The following is a 21,330-nucleotide window of genomic DNA, read 5'->3' as shown; positions in this document are numbered from 1 at the left end:
CATAACTATATTAAAAGTTCAAGATTAATCACTGCCTATTGTGAGAGAACATTCTCTTATTCAACCTGGTTTCTAGTTATGTCCCTTGCAAAAAGAAGATGGTCAATAAGAGCATTTTTAAATTAATGAATATGAAGATTAAACATGGTATTTTGGAGAAAGAACAAGAATAAAAATTAGCAAATTGAGAATGGGATTAAAGCTAGTGTATTCCAGCAGCATGTCTAAAACAATAAGAAAAAAGAATCATTGGGGTTCATGTTTGAATTTTATATGCCTTTATTTCTATATCTCATTGTCTCTGCTACCATTATTTCCTCACTCAGTCATGATATTCTGAGAAAGGCACCCTACATATTGGCTCTAGTCAATTTTACAGTGCTGCAGTAAACATCAGCATGGGGGTGGGAGGTGTACAGAATATCTTTTATCATGGGTGTATTTTTAATGGTTACTTCTAGATAGTTTTAACTTGGGTTTTTCTTATCTTTAAAATTGCCAGCCTGGAGCTGGGCATGGTGGTGCACATCTTTAATCCAACACATGGGAGGCAGAGGTAGGAGGACTGCTGCGAGTTCGAGTCTACTCTGAGAAATCATAGTGAATTTCATCCAGGTCAGCCTGGGATAGAGCAAGACCCTACCTTGAAAAACCAAAATAAATAAATAAATAAATAGTAAAATAAAATTTCCAGCCTGAAACTTACATGAAATTCTGGATTGAAATTTTCATGGCAACCAACTCCAGCTTCCCTGTTCCCATAGCACCCATTACAGAACAATACAATCATATGGCTTCTGACAGTATCAGATCTTATGAGTTTGTTGCCCCCCATAAATTATTCAAGAGCAATTTCAACTTAGCAGAAACATATTTCCCTTTCCACGAAAAGGCAAGTTTTGGACATTTTCACCTTACAATAACCTGATGATTTTTAAGACCAAATAGATGGATACAGAATACTTATTAAGAACTTTGTCCTTTGAAGGCTACATTGACCTAAATTCGTATCTCTTTGCTAGACTCAAATGCAATTTGATATTTTCTAGATGAAAGAACTGGGGGAGAATTAATATTAAGCCGACCTTGAGCTCTCTCAATTTCTGATGAAAAGTTTCAAATTGCAAATGTTCCTTCTGTCCTTTCAGAATGCATTTTTTCTACTAGACCAAGTAAGCTTTTTATTTTGAGATTTTTTTGAGTGGAATTTTATGGAACTTATTTCATATTATGATAATTTCTTGCAACATAACAAATGTGTCTGACTGCCACAAAATGGCAGAACAGAGAAGAGATCTGGAAGCCATGGACCAGTTTGCCTTGTCATTGCATTTGGCTGAAGCAAACGGGAGGTGAAATACTGCCATTATGCAATGTTTATGACAAGCCTGACTCAGTTTAAAGGGACGCCTTATCTTACTTCTGAAGCAAACAGGCAGGTCTGCAAGCAGACACTCCATGTAAACCATGATGACAAATATATCTCCAAAAGGAAAAATGCAAAGAACACCTGAACTTCATGAATAATTCATCTTAAGTGTTCATTCTTTTTATTGATTTTTTTCCATGTGTTTATACTTCTTTGTATTTTTGTGGGCACATATGTTGGTATGTATGGGGGACAGAAGTTGAGTCTGGCTGTCTTCTATTCACTTTACTGAGGCAAGGTATCTCACTTTCAGCCAGAATTGGCTGGTTCGGCTACTCTTGCTAGCTGCGGAATGCTGGGATGGCAAACTGCCACACCCGTTTGGCATATACGTGGGTGCTGGGCATCTGAACTGTGGTCAATAACCTGGCGCAGCAAGTGCTTTACCCACTGGTCCACACCCCAGCTCCCTTCATTTTTGTTCATTTCTCAAATTTAGCCCCTAGATTTTTTTTTTTTTTGTGGTGAATAAAGATAGACCTATTGATTGATTTTCCTTTTACTGATAAGTAAATATCTTATTCATTGCATAGTCTATTCCAGGAAAAAAATATATATCATAGAGCTGTAAAATAATTTCTACTCTGATCACATTTTGGTTGGAGCCTTTGAAGAAGTGTGAATAGTGGTTTAATTGTCTTTGAGCAGAGGTTGCCAGGCTTCCGGAACATTTGTGACAAAGGCCCTGTTACTGCTGCTGCTCATGCTGGACATTACAGCTTATGAGAAAGGTGTGTGCAAGAAAGAAACCATACTTCCCCTTCATGGTTTTGAGGTTAAAGAAATCAGAAAAAAAAAAAAAGCCATTAAATTTATCTGACTTCAACGCAAAAGGCAAATAGACAATCTTGACCCTTTTTGTTTGATTATTGGAGTTGGATTAGTGGAAGGATTTTAGTAAACATCTCAAGACTTAATCAAGAGTGGTAGTAGGCAAGGAGTCTAAAGTTATTTAACTTATTTTCATCAGAATGGTGCAAGTCAGATATGGACATACAGTATGCATGAAGAACACACTGAGTTTCTTCATTTTCCCAAATGCAAGTGCCCTGTCATTGTTGTCTATGGGTGGAGGTGTGATGGCAGCTTCCTCCCCCCACCCAGTTCCACTCCCAGCATTTCCTCCTGTCAGGCCTCTAGCACAAGTTGAGGTGAGCGCTCGGTGCCCTTGAGACTAAGAAAGAGTACATCACTGACCACAAAATTGCACCATCCATAGGAAAAAAAAAAAAAAAAAAATTGGCTCCCAATATTGCCTAATAATCTTTTCTTTCTACAGATCCAGAAAGAAAATTGCTTTTTTGTAAATAAAAGCCCCCAAAGCCACAAAGACCTAGGCCTTATTTCAAAAATGAAAACTCTAGGATCGCTGCATAATTGCAGTGTTTTGCAGAGTATTTTGCATGAAGTCATCTCTCTCATTTTTGTTTTCCTCTGAGACTTGTTTTTGCTTATTTTGAAAAAAGATTTTGAAAAAAAAAATTTGAAAAATGAAGGATCTTTCTGAAACCAAGTGGCTATGTGAAAAACTGAACTGTATAGGAAGAAGGCCATACTATTTAGACAGTAAATTGCTGGTAGAAATGTTTTAAAATTGGGACTGGGGAGATGGCTTAGTGGATAAGGTATTTGCTGCAAAAGCCAAAAGTACCTGAGTTTGGATCCCCAGAACCTACACAGTACCGAGCAGCCAGCCATGGTATGTCTGTAATCCTGGTGCTCCTAGGAGCCTGGACCTCCCCCCTCAACCATCTTCTCTACACCATACACACTCTCTGCTCAGACTAGCTTCTTTGTTATGTCTTGTGAATATACTGCAAATTTCACTCATCAGTACCTAAAATTAACATTTTTTCCCCTTTCTCTTCTTTATACAGACAGATATGTGTCTTAAACTAGACGTGGAATCATGACTTTGCTTTTATTCTGAAAATTCCAGGCACTGGGCAATCAAAGAAGGAAGTTACTTGGGGAAATTAGTCTTTTATTTATAGTGCAAACATATATTTTACAAGAAGAATTTTGGTGTAGAGGAAATACCAGAAGATGGTGATTTGAATCCCATTTTAAAATGTCATTTTTTTCCCAAGGAGATGCCTTCTTAATAATGTTTAAGTAGCTCCAACATGGTCACCCTATGACAGGCGGCCCTCTGCCCAGAAACCTGGCATCTGGAACTCGGAGCTCATGTCATCACAGGCAGGAACTTAGTAGTAACAGATTTGGAATTTGGTCTCAGTAGAAGGGGGGCGGGTTCTGATGAATGTCAACTACCTAGCCTAATTCATGGGCTGTAAATTGTATTATCTTTACTTCTCATTTCCCTATTTTGGAAATTCTTTTTCATGCATCTCCAGCTTTAACATGAATTTCAATTCAAACTAGCGGCTGGCAGCTCTGAACGCTAACTGTGAGTAAGCTGCGTCATCTAGCGGCTGTGTTCTAAATTGCAAGTAAGTCTCGACCCATGGAAACTTGGATACATAGTGTGTTGAGCATGTGAATAATGACTTGTTTACTTCTTTATGAATGCAAAAATTCTCCTTTCCGTGATTGGGTAGTTCTTTGTTTTACTCTTGTGAAATCGGCAAATTGTTGTCTCAAATCTTAATACCTTCCCCGTTTCTTACTTTGTATCTTGAGAGCCTCTCTTCATAAACTGTAACTGAATGTGAAAGTTGCAAAAAAGTTTTGCAATTGAATATTTATGAATGTGCAGCAACCAAAAATTAACTTAAAATCAAGCGTCTTTATGGCAGCATAAAGCCGCATTGTATCTATGACTTCAGTGAACCTTGGTTCTGAACACACATGTGCACTTTGTCCTGAACACCAACCATATGACGCCAAGAAACACTTCCTGAGCTCCTCAGCCCAGCCGCCGACTGCTGTCTGTCTGCGCTGCAGTGTTCCTGCTGCAAGCGCACAGTTTTCTGCTCTCAAAGCGACATAATGGTTTACAGGAAAAAAAGGACTTTTAATAGTTTACTACTCTCATTCCTACGGCTGAATTTTATCTTTAGAATTGTGCCAAAATGTTTGATTTTAAAAACGGCTTCTTGCATGAGCTGCTGAGTTGGACTTTATATGAAATGTTAAATGACTTTTGGCTTGCAATTAGGATGAAATCGACAAGTTCTGAAATGGCTCTGAACATATGTCTAGCATTTTGTGCTATGCATTTAAGTGAAACTATACTCTCATCACTGATATTTATATGAAACCAAAATATCAATTCTGAAAAACAACAAGGATGTTCTATATCTAATATTATCTATGCAACCAAGATTGGATTCATTATATAAAGGTAAACAAGCAATCTACCTTATTAGTTTGCAAATGTTCCCTTTAGTAAATGATAAAAGTATACCAAGGAATTGTTTGAAAATAAATTTCTTTTTAAAATTTTATTTTTAGTTTTATTTATTTATTTGAAGCGGGAAAGGGAAAGAATGGGTGTACCAGGGCCTCCAGCCACTGCAAAGGAGCTCCAGAGGCATGTGCCACCTTGTGCACCTGGCTTATGTGGATCCTGGAGAATTTAGCCTGGGTCCTTTGGCTTTGCAAGCAAGTATTTAACTGCTAAGCCATCTCCCCAGCTCAAGATAAATTTCTTTATTATTTGTTCTCAGGAAATGTTTGAATTGTGTGCCTCTTTATATACCCAGGGTAATGAGTGAAAACATTTAAGAAGTCCTGCTGTGAGGGATGTCAGTCAGGGTGTGAGAACAGGCAGAATAGGCAGGCAGAGCTGAGATGGGAATGGAGGCACACTAACAGAATATGCAGAGTCTGGGTAAAGCCCCAAGGTGTGGCCTGGCAGCCAAGTTAGTATTTGTAGTCTCTAGGCACAAGTCACTACAGATAGGCATACAACTGGAAACAAAAGCCCTAGGGTGGAAGCCTGCCATCATAGAAAGAGAGAACACAAGCTTGGTAAACACAGATCTAAACTAGAGTCTTCTGTAACCCCAGGGAATTTATTGACAGTGAGATCACATGCAGGAGAAGATGAAATCTTGTATGACATTTTAAAATTACATACTAGTGCTGTAATAATTGGTTTACCGTTTACTCAATTAAATCCACATAAAATACTTATCAGGTAGACATAATTTCTTATTAGATGTTGGTATTCCATTGCTTTTTTCATCCTATAATCTTCCTGGATAATTTGAGCAGGTTTTTAATTTCAACAAATATCTGCATTGTTTAAGCCTGTACCCGATTCTAGTAGAGCAGGAATAACAATGAAGTATGATGGCATTAGATGGCTCTTTTGCAAAACTTTCATGAGGAGAGAAATAGGGAATTAACAAGAAATGATCATTGAGCCGGGTGTGGTGGTGCACACCTTTAATCCCAGCACTCTGGAGGCAGAGGTAGCAGGATCGCCATGAGTTCGAGGCCACCCTGAGACTACATAGTGAATTCCAGGTTAGCCTGAGCCAGAGTGAGACCCTACCTCGAAAAATAAAAAAAACAAAACAACAACAACAACAAAAAGAAATGATCATTGAAGGGAATTTCCCCCTTCTCCCTTGAGATGGCAGAGACAATTATGATTTTAGATTGAAGAAAAGAAGAAATAAACATGTAGATAATCCAAGTCTTCTGGATCTTCCAGGCCAGTGTGAAGTCTCTCTCAAACAGGCTATATCTGATGCTACATCTTCACAGCAGCATCCCTTGTACTTAGCACCCACGCTCTGCAGCTCCCCTCTCAATCAGGTTTTGTCTTCTAACTGAGACTTGAGCCTTTCACTCTTCTCTCTTGTGCCCTACATCCTTCCTAGGTGAGCACATGATACATGACACTGTGTCTATATTCCAATGATTAATACAACTGAATCTCTCTCTAGGTCTCTGCATGAGCTTCCATACTGTCTCCACCAGAGTTACTTGGATATTGAATAGGAACAAATAATGTGATGAGAAAAACTGTTGTATAACTCAAGTATACTATTTCATTCCATTTTCTGGTCAAGTATATTCTTTGAAACTGGGTTTCTTCTGAAGTCTGGGCCAATTCCAGAACATATCCCAAGCATTGCCCATTTATCTGGTGCTTGTTGATTAAGAGTTGTGACATATATTCTTATTCTAAATTTGTAGTCTGCAGATCTAGGCTGACCTTTGGAGCCCACAGGATTCCACATCTCTGCCCTGCCAACACGTAGCATTATGCTTGAGAGCTTTGAAAATAGCACTGAAGTTTGGGAACACACCTTGATGGCAGAGTGTACGATCCAGGGTTGAATCCCCAGAGCTGGAGGGGGAAATAAAAAGTGAATTGCTAACCTCTTGGCCAATTTGGAAAAGCATAACTTTTGCTTTGCTTTGATAAAAGAAAATAAAGATGAACAGGTCTTGGTTGTAAAAGAGATTAAAGATACATGAGTGAGATAATAAATCTTATTTCATGTTCCAAATTTTGCTCTTTGCTCAAGACGAAGTCTCCCCTCACTTCTGTTTGCCACAAAATCCATTAAACTCCTCCAACACAGCAAGGAAATAGCCAAACTCTTGAAATAGAAGCTTGTGTTTGAGCAGGACACTACTGTCTTCTTTCTGCATCTGTAAAGCCTATTGCATGACATGCCTCCCAGTCCTACACACACACCCACATGTGGTATTGTGCAAACACAGATCCATAGTTCTGAACAAAAGATGTCTTGTTCTGCTAAAATGCCTAGGGATTGGCTATTTTGTTTTTAACCTGTTTGGGCATTTAGCCATAACTTGCAAAGCCTGACCTACCGGTACTAATAGGCTAGATACAAGTCACCTGCCAGATTCTAGCACCTGCTCCCAGCATTCACACTTACACTGCTACCTCATTATTAAAAACTATGAAAAACACCCCCCCTCCATACCACTTTCCTTCTTAGCTGTCATTGAAGTTCTCCTTTTGATAGATTTTAGATATTTTTGTTTTCCAAGGTAGGGTCTTACTCTATCTCTGACTGACCTGGAATTCACTAAGTAGTCTCGGGGTGGCCTTGAACTCATGGCGATACTACTACTTCCGCCTCCTGAGGGCTGGGATTAAAGGTGTGCACCACCATACCTGGCTTATATAGTTTTTCAGTATCAATTCTACTTCTGAAAAAATAAAACATGGGAAAGCTAATATATTTAAGTTATCTCTGAATACCTCAGGACTAGGAAGGCCATAATGATTAATGAGGCCAAAATCCAGCAGATAATGAAGCCAATGTGGTGGTCACTTCCATCTGAAATGGTTGAGATGGGAACACATTCAGGAGACTCACAGTCTCTCTCCCAAAGAGGTGGTGCTGGTTAGGAGGGCTCTGTCAGAGCTCTGCAGAATAACCCTAAGTAAGGGTAACAGGGGGAAGAAGAGCCCTGGCAGAGACTAAAGGTTGACATACAGGCATTGTAATGCTGATAAGATTGGAGTGAACTCAGACCATCAGTACTCTTATCTGCCTAACAGAAATAAAATTGCAGAAATCACTGATGACAGGAACAGACCTATAGGGGAATCTAGATAAAGGAGTCATTAGAAATGGACTTTAACATGACTATGACTAGTGTGTTCAAAGAAATAAAAGATAAGCCTAATGACCCAGCATAAACAGGAAACTGAAAAGAATGAAATGCAATCTAGAAGTAAAAACGTTAAGGATGAAAATGAAGAACTTTATGGAACAAGCTGGCTATTAAACTATATACTTGGAATATTCTAGAAGACAAGCAAATACAATACAATACAATACAAGAAGAGTGTTCTTTTGGCTGTCAGATATTCTATTTAGAACTTAGCTGAGGACCTTACTGTCACAAAGGTAGCCAAAAGAAATGCAAGGCATATTCAAAATACCTATGAAGGGAAAACTGACCAAATCTAGAGTTCCAGAGCCAATTAAAAATTCTAAACATATCTGTATGAATAAGCCATATGAAAACCATTTCTTTGCATAATAGTGTACCCAGAAGCCATAGATTCTTACAGAAAAATTTCCAGTGTTATGGATGGGATACTTGCAGTGAATTTTTAGCCAGGGAGGTCTGTGATGCCACCAAGACACTATTGGCCATTGCCAAGGCTCTTGGTTTCCCACCAGAACTAGAGGGTAAAACCTATTGCTAAAGACTCCACATGCTTGGGCTGCAGGTCACTGAGAAATCAAGCTGGAGCTGAGCTGAAAGCCTCCTTTGTGTAGACAAGCTGACAGAAAGGTGGAAAAAGCTATGCTGCATGCAGCCATAGGTGATAAACAGCAGTGGGCATTGCAAGCCTTAAAAGCCTGGCCAGCCAGGCAATATGTGCCAACTTGTGAATGTTATGGGGAAAACCAACTGCTTTGTAACTGGACAGCAGACCCAATCTACGCAAGGGAATATATGCCTGGCACTGAAAATCTAGTCAAAAACCTATGGCAGGGGAGGTCATGAGCATTAGAGGAGTAATGTCTGCCTAAATACATATATTGTGCTCACCAAACTGCCCAATAAGCACTTTTCTTAATGTTCATACTTATATAATAATGCTACTCTCACTTTTGGTTAGAGAAGCTTCTCTTTTCAGATGGTGGTGATCACTGGGAAGACTCACAAGACACCATGGTGCTGAGAAGAAGTGACAGAGGAATGCTCAGCACTGAGACATCATGATCACTTCTTCCAAGGCTCAAGGTCCATTGTGGAAGAGGTGGTGAAATAATATAAAATCCACAGGAAGGGTAGGACTGCTCTTCCAGACACAAAATGGATATCTATGCCCTCACTGTGCCTGGCACTACCTTCACAAGACCCTCATAATAGGAGGAAAAGATAATGCCATCAAAATTAAAGAGAGAGCTGGGTGTGGTGGCTCACACCTTTAACCCCAGCACTCGGGAGGCAGAGGTAGGAGGATCGCCATGAGTTCGAGGCCACACTGAGAGTATATAGTGAATTCCAGAGAGTACATAGTAAATTCTAGGTCAGCCTGGGCTAGAGTAAGACCGTATCTCGAAAATCAAAACAAAAAAAATATTAAAGAGAGACTAATTGAGAGGGGAGAGGAGATATGATGGAAGATGGAGTTGTAAGGGGGAAAGTGAAGGAGTGGGGTAGGGAAGGAAATTATCATGGTTTACTGTCTATAATGATAGAAGCTGTCAATAAAATTGTTTAAAAAAATTGAAAGATTCACCACTTATAGGTCAATCACTAAACAAGGTTATAACTGAAGAGGAATCTAGGGTTTAATAATTGAAGACACAGGAAGAGAACATTAGTACAATGTGATAAACACATAAAATAGGGTTAGTAAATATATAATGTTAAGTGTATAAAAATATGAAAAATGTCACATATATTTATAATCTGTATAGAATTAAAATACATGACACTATGAATATATTACTTAGTAATGATTACTTTAGATACTACAATTTCCATAAAAGAGTACAAGTATTATTTTATATTGGGCTTTAGTAATTCTAAATGCACATGGTAATCTTCTATGTAACCATTAACGTAATATCATAATAAAACTAATTTGCTGAAATGAAGAAAAGTTGGGAAAAGAAATGTAGAAGAGGAGAGAAAAGTTGAAAGTAAAAATGATTATATCAACTTACAACTCAATTATATTAGTAATTACATTAATTTTAAGGGCCAAATATTCTTCAGTAACCCTATTATTCTAGTCTGCTTCGCAGTCAAGCTTTTTAAAAAGGCTAAATTCTGAATTCTATTTTCAACTTTCCACTCATATTCATGAATAGACTCTTTTCAAATTCACCCTACATAACCCCAAACTGCCCTTGCCAAGACTGCCAGTGGCTTCTAAGATACCCATAGAGCTTTAGGATGCTTTCTAATACTCTTTCCATATGGCCTCTTGACATCAGTGGGAAAAATATTACCTTATTTCCTTATTGCTTACCTATTTATAAAAAGTTTCAACTTTTTATTTTTGTCTTGGCTGTATGGTACATCTTTTCTGGGTTTCGTTTATACTTTTTTGGCCACCCCTCTCAATAACCTTTTCTATGTCTTCCTCTCTTCCTCATTCCTTTAAGGCTTGAATTAAAGGCTGTCTTAACCTCCCTTTATATTCTCTTCCTTAACAACTTCATCAATTTCTGTAGCTTTAAGCACTGTCTAGATTCACCATATGTTCTACTCTGCCATATACATTATATGCAACGATTACGTGTATCTATTCACGTCTCAACCTTTTCTTCCCAATTTAATCTTGACCATCTTCCAAAGGCCTGCCAATCAGACTGTCAATCACAATACCACATTAGCTCAACCTGAACTGCTTTATTTTCCTGTATTCTATACTTAGATACTCTGCTCCCATTTCTGGAAACGGGACCTCATCTAACCAAACACTCTGACTAGGAAAGTGAACCATCCTCACTGCTCTTCCCCTATGATGTAAAATTATTGCTGCCCCCAGCATTCATATGGTGAAACCTGAGCTTCAGTTTAAATGGGTTTGGGGGAAGCATCATTGGAGATTAGGTCATGAGGCTGAAACCCTCATGAATGGGATTAAGACCCTGTGTAAGACTTTCAAGATTCCTGCCACCCCCCCACACACACTGCCCTGCAGCGAGGAGACGCCCTCTCTAAAGCAGCCCTCTCTAAAGCAGCGAGTGAGCCCTCACTGAGGCTGGCTCTGCCCCTGCTTTCCTCTTGCACTTCTCAGCCTCCCAAGCCATTGCCCATCCTTTGAGCCTTTCAGTATGTGGCATTTGGTATGATTCCCTACCATGCTCAGTCAGTGACCAGATCTAGTAATTCTGGCTTTTAAACATATCTGGAGGTCGGTCTACCTAGTTTTCTACTCTCACCTAGATCAAGGCTACTGTTGCCTCCTGTCTAGGCAGTAACACTAGCTTTCTCACAGGTATGTCCATGCTATTCTTCTCACTCTCTAATTCATTTTCAACATGACAGTTAGAAAGGGCCTAGGAAATTCTTTCACCTAAAGCACATTTTGGCTTTCTTTTATAGTCAGAAGAGCATTCCAAACCCCCGACTTTCGCTTTGAGTCTCTTCAGGGCTGCCTCCCAGTCACCTTCCTCACTATATCCAACCCCTTCCTCCGTCTTGTGTTCTGGCTTACGTCACACTGAACTGTTTAAAAGTTCTGCTAACCCGTCACACCCTGCTCCTGGTTAGAGAGTTCACACAGCTTGTTTCCTCTGCCTGGAGAATAAGTGCTCATCCTAACTTTCTGTCTAGATAATTTCTACTCAGCCTTCAGGTCTCAGCTGAAGTATTATGTCCCTGAACAGGAACATTTTATATACTCACCCTTATCCTAATTTAGCTAGTCTTTTCATTTTGCTCTTCTTCCCAGGTTATTGACCTATTGTTCTCAGCCCCTCTCAGCTTCAAATCCAGCCCTCGGTTGGCACTTTGTTGTTCTGCACTGGATTCCTTCTGGGGCTCTCCTTTATTAGAGAGCACCATGGTGGTGCTAACATTTCTCAGCAGAGGGCACTGGAGGAACACTGCAGGGGAAGGGAGCTCCTTCTCATTCCAGCTGCAGCAGGGTGGACCTGGAGTACACTTTGTACCAGCTATGCACCCAGGATATCTTGCTGCTCTAAGACCTTGTCTGCCTAGGAGGCCCTGGGGTTCACCTTTCAGTGATCCCCTCCAAATGAACATTCTGCATACTTCCCCTGTCCATTCTGATTCCCCACTTCTTTCTGCTTACTTCCCTCCTCCCCAAGGACTGGCTCATGTAGTTTTTCCTAAACCGCCCCTTTTGACAGGGACATTTCATAGCCCAGGCTTCATGAGCTCTCCATCTTCGCCCTGTAACTATGCACTAACCCCACCTGAGGTATGCCTGCCCCATGTGGGCCCCAGAGAATTGCCTCCTGTTTGTACTGGGATTGCAGAGTGCTCTGGCTTGCCTGGCAAAGCAGTTGGCTAGAATGCCATCCAGTGGATTAAACTCTCTCCAGTGAGATTGAAATGCCCAGATTCGGAAAAGGAGAAACCTTCTAAGTTTTTCCTTCCTGGAATATGCATCTGGTACCATATGGAGTTTTCTTATATCCTCTAATTATTACTTTATATTACAGTTTAACAACTATTTGTTCAAAATTCCTGTTTAGGGCTGGCAATATGGCTTAGCTGTTAAGGCGCTTGCCTGCAAAGCCAAACAATCTGAGTTTGATTCCCCAGTAACCACGTAAAGCCAGATGCACAAAGTTGTGCATGCATCTGGATTCCCTTTGCAGTGGCCTTAGGCCCTGGCACACCCATAAAAATCCATCTGTCTGTCTCTTTGCTTGTACATAAATTAATAAACAATTTTTTAAAATCCTGTTTAAAGCAGTGTGTGAGTCTACTTCATGATTCAACCAGACTGGTATGGTTTTCTTCTTTTCTCCCCCACCTCAATCCACCCTTCTCTCTCATTTTATTAGTAATACTAATCATAATTACATATTTATTTATGGATTTATTTCTTAATTTCACTCCCATCCATGGAACTATAAGCACAAACAGGGCAAGTTCTATATCTGATTTGTTGCCTTCCCACTGCTTATATAATGCTTGGCTTATAAAAAGTACTCCATAAATATTTGTTGCTTGAATGGATTCGGTTTGGCTGAGCTCATTTTCTGCTAATTTATTCTGTTATGTTCTTTGTATGCCCCATTAACTCTTCTCTGGCATTGCTATCTATTTTAAAGATCAGATATAATGTATTCTGGAATCTGTAGCACTTCAAGGGACCTGATTTTGGCTCTTCAAAAACTGTATTTTTAATATGCTACCACAGTTGCATTAAAACATATTGTGGCAATGATGTTTATACTTGCATTATACATAATCTCCTTTACTTAGTTGCATTCTAATCATAACATACACGTGTCTTTTTCAAACATACGAGAAACAGTTAAAACATGTTAAATTTAACTATTACCACTATGATCTCTCTCTCTCTCTCTTTTTTTTTTTTTTTTTTTTTTTTTGTTTTTTCAAGATAGGGTTTCAGTCTAGCCCAGGCTGGCCTGGAATTCACTACGGAGACTCAGGGTGGCCTCGAACTCACGGTGATCCTCTTATGTCTACCTCCCAAGTGCTGAGATTAAAGGCATGGGCCACCACACCCAGCTTGATCTCATTTTTGATATGTATGCCACCCCAATATTCAAGCTCTCAAATCCCAAAGACTTGGTAAGTAAGGAAATGAATAATAGTGGGGGTTATGGTAAATTTTACAATACATTTTTCACCTAAATGCATTAATTAAAAAATGCATAAAATCACCTTAAACATAATACCAGTCATCTGATGGTGACAGGACAAACCCAGGCCCTAAATATTGGCTTCAGGAACCATTCTGAATCTTAGCAACCGAGAATCTTAATTTTTTTTTAATTTGCTTACTTATGGGATGGAGTGGGGGAGGGAGAATATGGACCCACCAGTGCCTTCAGCCACTGCAAATGAACTCTAGACACATGCACCACAATGTGCATCTGGTTTACATGGGTTCTAGCTTTACCGGCAAGTGCTTTAATTACTAAGCCATTCTTTCCAGCCCTAAAAATCTGAAAACAAGAGATGTTTGACTTACAGTTGTTCAATATATTTAATTTGCTAAAGAAAGGTGTTAAAAACTAGCAGCTACTATTATCACTATTTTTTTTTGAGATAGGCTGTCAATATTATCACTATTTTGTAAGAGGGAATAGCAAAAATTATCAATGGAAGGCAAGATGGACATAATCTCAGCATTATAATTTCCTGAGAGTAATTTTCAAGCTTAATTACTTTTTTGTCTTTTAATTTAGATGTTAATCAACTTTGTTGTGATACCAGTTCACAAATCAGAATTACCTCAAAAGCTTAATTCAGAAGCCAAGAGGAAAGAGAGTGTTTGCATATGAATTTAGGGGAAACTCCTTCTAGGTTTTCTAAACACAAATATACATGTTTTCACAGTTTGGAAACTTGTTTCTTATGTTTCCACAGATGTTTCCTAGGTTGAAAACTTCTTGTCTGTTCCATTTTAATACTCAGAAAACAGAATCCAAGGACAGACCACTGTTTCTCAATCTGGTCAGAGAGAATCCTATTTTCTTGCACTGGAGGGAGACAAAGTTTTTCTAAGTACAGGCATAGCTCATGCTGTCACGAAAGGCTGAGGAGTTCATGATCTGTGTCACAAATAAGTGATTCATAACTCAAGAATAGAAATTCTTGACAATAATTCAGTATGCAAAGGCATTCCTCACATTTGCAATGCACTGATCCCTTTATTGACTGGGTCTGGAAAGCAAGTTGTTTATACATAAGCATATACTAGGGAAGTGTAAAATGAAGGCAGAAATATATGGTAGTGTCATGAGTGAGCAAATAACCAAAATACTTGCTTTGAACCCTGATTTGAAGGGGGTCATGGATGTGGCTGGAGTGAAGCCAACAGGGTGTGAGGCAGTGGGCACGGTGGGCCCTTTGCTAGATGGGAGTGTGCATGTCCTCCCCACGAGGAAGACTCTGTTCAACTTCTGGCAATGTTGTTAGAAATACTTTAATAAAGGTTGGAAATTGGGATTTCTGCATAAAATCTCTGTTTTGTATCATGTTTGCATCTGCTTAATGAAATTAGACATTGGATTGGATAAAGCCAAGAAAACACTGATGCTAACAAGATGTGAACTGTGTTAGAATCACTTGAAGAGCTTTCTCCAAAATGCACAGGCCTGGGCTCACTCCAGATGCACCCAATTAGAAACATCTGAGAAGAGTACTGTGCCAGCCTAGCTTTGAGAATATACCTGCTGTGACTGCCACCTTCACCCAGAGTTAGAAGAAACTGAAACAAGGTGTGCCAAGTGACTTGTCTAGTACTCTGCCTCAGAGGCCTGCATCACAGCCAAGTTCTGCTTACCAGGGAACAATGTCCAGGCACTGCAGCCCAAGAAGCTGTCTTTGCCTAAGACCCACCTTCGTTTATCTATGCTATTATGTATTTAGTTTGCCTTTTATTTTCTTGGCATTGATAAGAAAGTTTTCAAAGAGGATCAGAAAATAGAAATAAATGAGAGAAGTATATACCAGTCTTGATCTATGCGTCAGAAGACAGTATCATTATCATTATGCTATAATTATAATCCTGTGGTCTTTGAGGGAGGAAAGGTTCCTGGGCAGTCACAAAGCAGAGTAGTTTTCAGAGTCCTGCAATGTGGTCCCTTGCATGGACTTGAGGTGTGGAAGTGCTCACAGAACTGAAGTTCCCAGGCTTTGCTTACTCAGGCTAGCCATTATTCCCTTCACTTTACCTTTTTATGTTTGTAATATTGGAGGTAGCCATCATACTTCAACACAAACCACCTCTTCCTCCAGCCCTTCAGAAAGCCAGACTGGCTCCTCTTGTGCAGGTAGCCACGGCACGTGGGCCACGGGGTGTTGGGACAGCGGCTGATGTCAGATCCTACCACCAGAGTCAAGATGTCGGGACCTAGAGGCATGAATTTGGGATAGTTCAGTGGCTTAAAATCATGCAATCCTGGTGGGGGGTGGGGGAAGGGGCAATCACTGTGCAGAAGTTTCTAGAACTAGTCAAAATAAAATGCTACCATTGGAATAAATGAAGTTTTTAAAGTCAAACCTCTGTGAGGAAAAGAAGTACTAGAGAGGGAAAAGTCGTTGGGCAGAGGTTGGACCCAGGCTTTCTGGCTTGTAGTGCAAAACTACCTTTAACAAGTCCATGTGGCCACTGATCATGGGTTCTGCAAGTCTGTCCACTTTTACCAGATGTAATAATATTAAGTGAAATGTTAATTATACATTTGTTTTATTTATTTGCACACATGTGTGTTTGTGTGCATGTGTGTCCATACACATGGGTATGTCAGGGCCTTTTGCCTTTGCAAACACCATATGGACACACTTAAAAAAAAAACAAAAAAACTTTTATTTTATTTTTTTGTAAGACAGGAAGCAGATAGAGAAAGAAGACCCTGGGTGTGACAGGGCCTTCAGCCTCTGCAAATGAACTTTGGATGCTTGGCCACCTTGTGCATCCACCTTACATGGGCCTTGGAGAATCAAACCTGGGTCCTTTGGCTTCACAGGCAGCACCTTAACCACTAAGCCATCTCTTCAGCCCTTTTCATTATTTTTTAATGTGGTTTTTTTTTTTTTTTTTTTATTTTGTGTCCAGCTTATGTGGGTGGCTTGGGAATTGAACCTAGTTGGGTAGGTTTTGCAAGAGAGCATCTTTAACCACAGAGCCATCTCCCCAGCTCCATAAACTCAATCTTTAAAGTTATCTTGATTTACTTCCTAAGAAGCTGTGTGACACCGGGCTTTCCTCCCTCATGTTTACTTGAGAAAATTATCCTCTTTGACCCAGATTAGCCAAAAGGAAGATGGAAGTCCTTACTTGCATTTGGTGCCCAAACTGTGTCTTCATAAAATCAACCCCTGGATCCAGAAGTAGGAGGGCTGAGGAGCTCCTGCCCCCCCCCCCAATCAGCTCTTCTACACCACCACAATCCTCGTTAAGTGGAGAGTTTAACCCTGAGCTTCCATGTTCCTATCCCTTCTTTCTGACAGTGGCTTTTTTTCTGGTCCCCCTTTCTCACAGGACTGGTGCAGAGTGTAGCTTGGGGAAATGCTCCTGCTCCTGGTAGCATGTGGTCACTTCTTACCTGCTGCGCTTTGATGCTGCCAGCAGGGAGACTATGCACCTACCTTCTGATGCCCTGAGATAGCTAGCTCTGTGAATGCCACTCAGACAGACAGCTACCCTGACATGCTTTGAAGACTGCAAATGGTGTATGACTTCATTTACAATTCCTCTGAGAAGGAGGCCACATCCCTGAAGGGGGACTTTTGGCCTTGGCAGCGCTGACTTCATCATGATGTCTGACATTGAGATTACCGATCTGTTTAGAGCTGTCTATGGAAATGGGGGTCAGTGAGGAGACTCATCTTCAATAAATGACAAGCTCCAACCCAGGGGATCATTCCTGGCTGAGCCACATGGCCCTGAAAATAAAGATTTGTCCCAGAAAGGCTGACACAGTCTTAACTTTAGCAGCACACGAAGCACCTTGGTAATTAAATAACTCTCTGTATGTCAGGATAATTCTTCATTGCCATGTAAATACATTTTAATTTATTGAACTGCCCTTAAGCTTCTGTCAAAAACACATCCAGAAAAATTAGAAGAAATGCTCCAGATTGACCAGCAACCCACAAATGTCTTTGTCTTTGGACTTCAGTCCCTAAAGAACTGCACTCCTGGACTAATGTGCATGGTTGACACATCTGCCAATTTATTTATGTACTGCAGCAGTAGGCTGCCCCTGGAGGTCATTTTTGCCTTGCTAACACAGCCTGTGTAGGCTTTCTCTGATACAGTTCAGACTGTTCTTGGGCTTTAGGCTGGCCATAAACATAACTTGGTGCACCACACAAAACCTCCCTGTGGGGCAGGGATACAGATGGTCCTGCTTCAGCATGTCTTCGTCATGTTAGAGGAAAGTTTCTCACATCCAGAATCAGGACATGGGCCTGATGTGTGGGGAGTTGCTGAGCTCCAAACAGCTGTCGCGGGATGGTGCTTTTATACTCTACCAGGTGCAATCAGGACTCAGAGGAATTGGCTGGACATTCACAAAGGAACATGACTGAGACTGTACATTTTTTAATCTATCTTCCAATAAAGGCTATTTGAATAGTCATTTTGTGTGTGTGTGTGTGTGTGTGTTAAAATAACTAAACCTCCTGATTTTGTTCATACTTATTTGTTAACTTACCAGGAGCCTGAAATGAGGAAGCAATTTAGTTTGTTGCTTCTTAAGGTGATTGTAAATGCCATCCAACCAACTAAACTGTAGGTCTTTATCTCATAGGTCCAGCATGAGCCATGAGATTCTAGATTTGTAACAAGCTCTCAACTGCAGTTTGAGTTGCAAGTCCCCAAGCATTTCTGTTTCCAAGAGGTTCTGCTACTTAGCATAGACTTTGCCACCAGCTGCCATTCCTTCCTTTCCTTGACTCTGTTCCCATCCCCTCTGTCTACTTTTACTTTGAGCCTCAACATGTCTCAGCGACAACATTCTTGGTCTCAATCTCCCTGTAGGACTTCTGTCAATCAACCATCTGACCCTTAGAGATGATCACTGCCTTTCTCTCCTAGACATCTTTCCAGCTTCTGCTGGCATGTAGGATAAAGGATGCAGGCAGGTAAATGTCTACAGCCTGTAGTGACACAGTTGAGAGAAATATTAGTTTCATGAGATAAGAGAGTTTGAAAACCCACATCTTTAGCAAATCCAGATGGCTTATAACAGAGTCCTTCTGGAAAAAAGCTACACAGCAAACCCTTTCCTTGTAACATTTGGCCCAGAGGCTTGGAAGCAGGGTTGTGGTGAAGTTATTTACAGCTACAGGAAAGAGAAAAATAATTTCTTTTTCTAATTCACACTTTCTCCTTGCCTGACTGTCTTCTTATTATGCCACCCATCGTAAACTGTGTCAGAGTCGCACCTCTGCTGTCAGACAAACTCTGCCACCCTCACAAGTGAGGAAGAGAAATGTGTAAGACACATTCTGTCCCCGAGGGCTTGTGCTGTGTTCAGCAGCTGAGAACCTGGCCTCTGGAGCCATTTGTGTGTTGGATTTTAGTAAAGCCCGCACTTAGTGAAACAAAGTCCTAAGGGGACAAAGCACTTCTGGGTTGATGGAGCTTCACTGTGTTTCCTTATTCTTCTGTTGGTGATGAATTCTGTAAGACTGCAAATAGCCAGCCCATCTATAACAGCCAAGTCCACAGTGTAAGAACAACCTAATTAAACAAAGGGTCATCTGGGTCAGGAGGTTGGATCCTGAGTATAAGGCTACCCTAGGCTAAGGAGTGAGACCATGGCTCAAAAAGCAAGCAAGAAAGTAAACACCAAAGATTGACATAGAAGTGTTGTCGTTATGTGAAATAAGCTACTATTAAAAAATGTTTCAGTTTTCCATCAGCAAAATCAAGGTAATTTGTACTGGTACATGATTAGTATCATCAATTAGTAATGCTAATTAATATAATTAGAGATTGTGTAGTGTCCCCCTTTCTCATGCTAGTCTCATGAGGAAAGATAATGAAACAGGCTTGCAGTCAGTCATAGGATACAGACTGCCTCTATTTTCTTTCTTCAGCCGAGAACACTGTAACAAATGGCCATATCGGTGCTGTGCTTTAAGAAACTGGCTGTTCTGGTGCTGGGCTTTAAGATGCTGGCTGTACTGGTACTGGACTTTAAGGCGCTGGCTGCACTGGTGCTGAGCTGATGGTGAAAGAATTGCCAGGGAGAGGTTGCCTAAAATTACAAATGCATAGGCCATCACCATGAATTTCACATTTATAAGAATCTTCTGTAGAGTCTAACATGCAACGAGGTCTAGAATTTACTATTTTGTGAAACCTTATTTGATCATAAACCTCAATCAGTTTTATAGCCATGTACATTCTTTCTGTAGACCCAATGCTTCTGAGTTGTCTCTTTTGTTTGGTTTTCTTGAACCATCACTACCTATAAATTTTTGAATATACATTGAGCTAAAATTGTGTATGTTTGCTCCCTATCCTAGGGACATTCTTTTATTGCCCATCATAAGATTGAGAGCTTGGTAAATGATTGCACAGGAATTTGAGATCCTTGTTTTGTATAGTTTTAACTCATTTCTCTTCACAGTTCTACACCATCCCCAATAAAAAGCACTTAGAAAATGTGCTTGATGCAGCAGTGTGACTATACTATCTTATATATCTGCTTATTTTATGTAAATGGTTTTATGTTCTCACTCTCTCATCTTTCCTGCTTTTGTCATACTCTAGTCTTTTCATTTTAAGCTCAAAATTATGTTTTTAAACTCTATCCATGATGCTGGCTAGATGCATACCTTCTATATAGTTTCAAAGTGCAGAACTTGCATATATTATACCTTACTTATCCATTCCCCAGGTGATGTTCATTCAGACTGCCTCTAGTTTCTTTCTATCATAGAGAAAACTGCAACAAATGACCTTGTAGTTGTCCCTTAAGTAGTTTTTTAAGTTTATCTGCCCAGAAGTGCAACTGCTAGGATATGAGATTTATAGGGGCTTCACTGGGAGCAATCAGAATGCTCTCTGCTATGCCTATCTCCCAGTAAGAGCACATGAAGACTTGTTTTGTTATCTTTACGTCCTTATCATGGCTGCTATTGTCTAACTTTCTTTCACTTTATATAATCTAGGAGATCTAAAATATCCTCTTCTTGACAATTTACAGCTTTTGATTAGTGACAGAATTATGCTCCTCCAATTTCTTTTATTGACAGTGATTTTAACTTTAATATTGAAGTCACTGAGATAGCTCTGAAGTCTATCTCTGTAAATGGTGTAATGTATAAGGCATAATACAGAAAGATCACTAATTTGTAAAAATAGGACACATAGAATTTTGTCCTTTTTGTTTGGTGGCACTGCTTCTGTCACAAATAAACTTTGGATGAATATTTTTATATTCATTGAGCTTTCTTATCCCTTCCAGCCCACTGGTTTATTACATGTTCTTATAAAAGAACCCCACCTGGGGCTGAGGATGTAGCTCATTGGTACAGCAAATGTTTAGCATTCATAAGACCTTGGAATCAAGTCCCAGCGCCACACTCAAGGTGCAAAATTTGAAAAATGTTATAAAACTGGATGTGGTGGCACACACCTGTTCTGGTGGTTTGATTCAGGTGTCCCCCATAAACTTAGGTGTTCTGAATGCTAGGTTTCCAGCTGATGGATATTTGGGAATTAATGTCTCCTAGAGGGAGTGTATTGTTGGGAGCAGGCTAATGGGTATTATGGCTAGTTTCCCCTTGTCAGTGTTTGGCACACTCTCCTGTTGCTTTGGTCCACCTTA

The 21,330-nt window shown here is 40.0% G+C and overlaps 1 protein-coding gene across 1 annotated transcript in view; it reads right to left on the bottom strand.

Annotated features, from left to right (window-relative positions):
* The window catches only part of LOC101609726, a 117,334-nt gene that overhangs the window by 41,637 nt on the left and 54,367 nt on the right, over window positions 1-21,330 (bottom strand). The window contains exon 8 of the mRNA XM_045132149.1: window positions 15,715-15,893. Coding sequence (XP_044988084.1) covers window positions 15,715-15,893 — 179 coding nt within the window. The remainder of the gene's footprint in view (window positions 1-15,714; window positions 15,894-21,330) is intronic.

This window comes from Jaculus jaculus, chromosome 13 (assembly GCF_020740685.1).
Source record: "Jaculus jaculus isolate mJacJac1 chromosome 13, mJacJac1.mat.Y.cur, whole genome shotgun sequence".
Taxonomy (NCBI): Eukaryota; Metazoa; Chordata; class Mammalia; order Rodentia; family Dipodidae; genus Jaculus; species Jaculus jaculus.
This window is presented reverse-complemented; position numbering and strand designations above follow the sequence as displayed.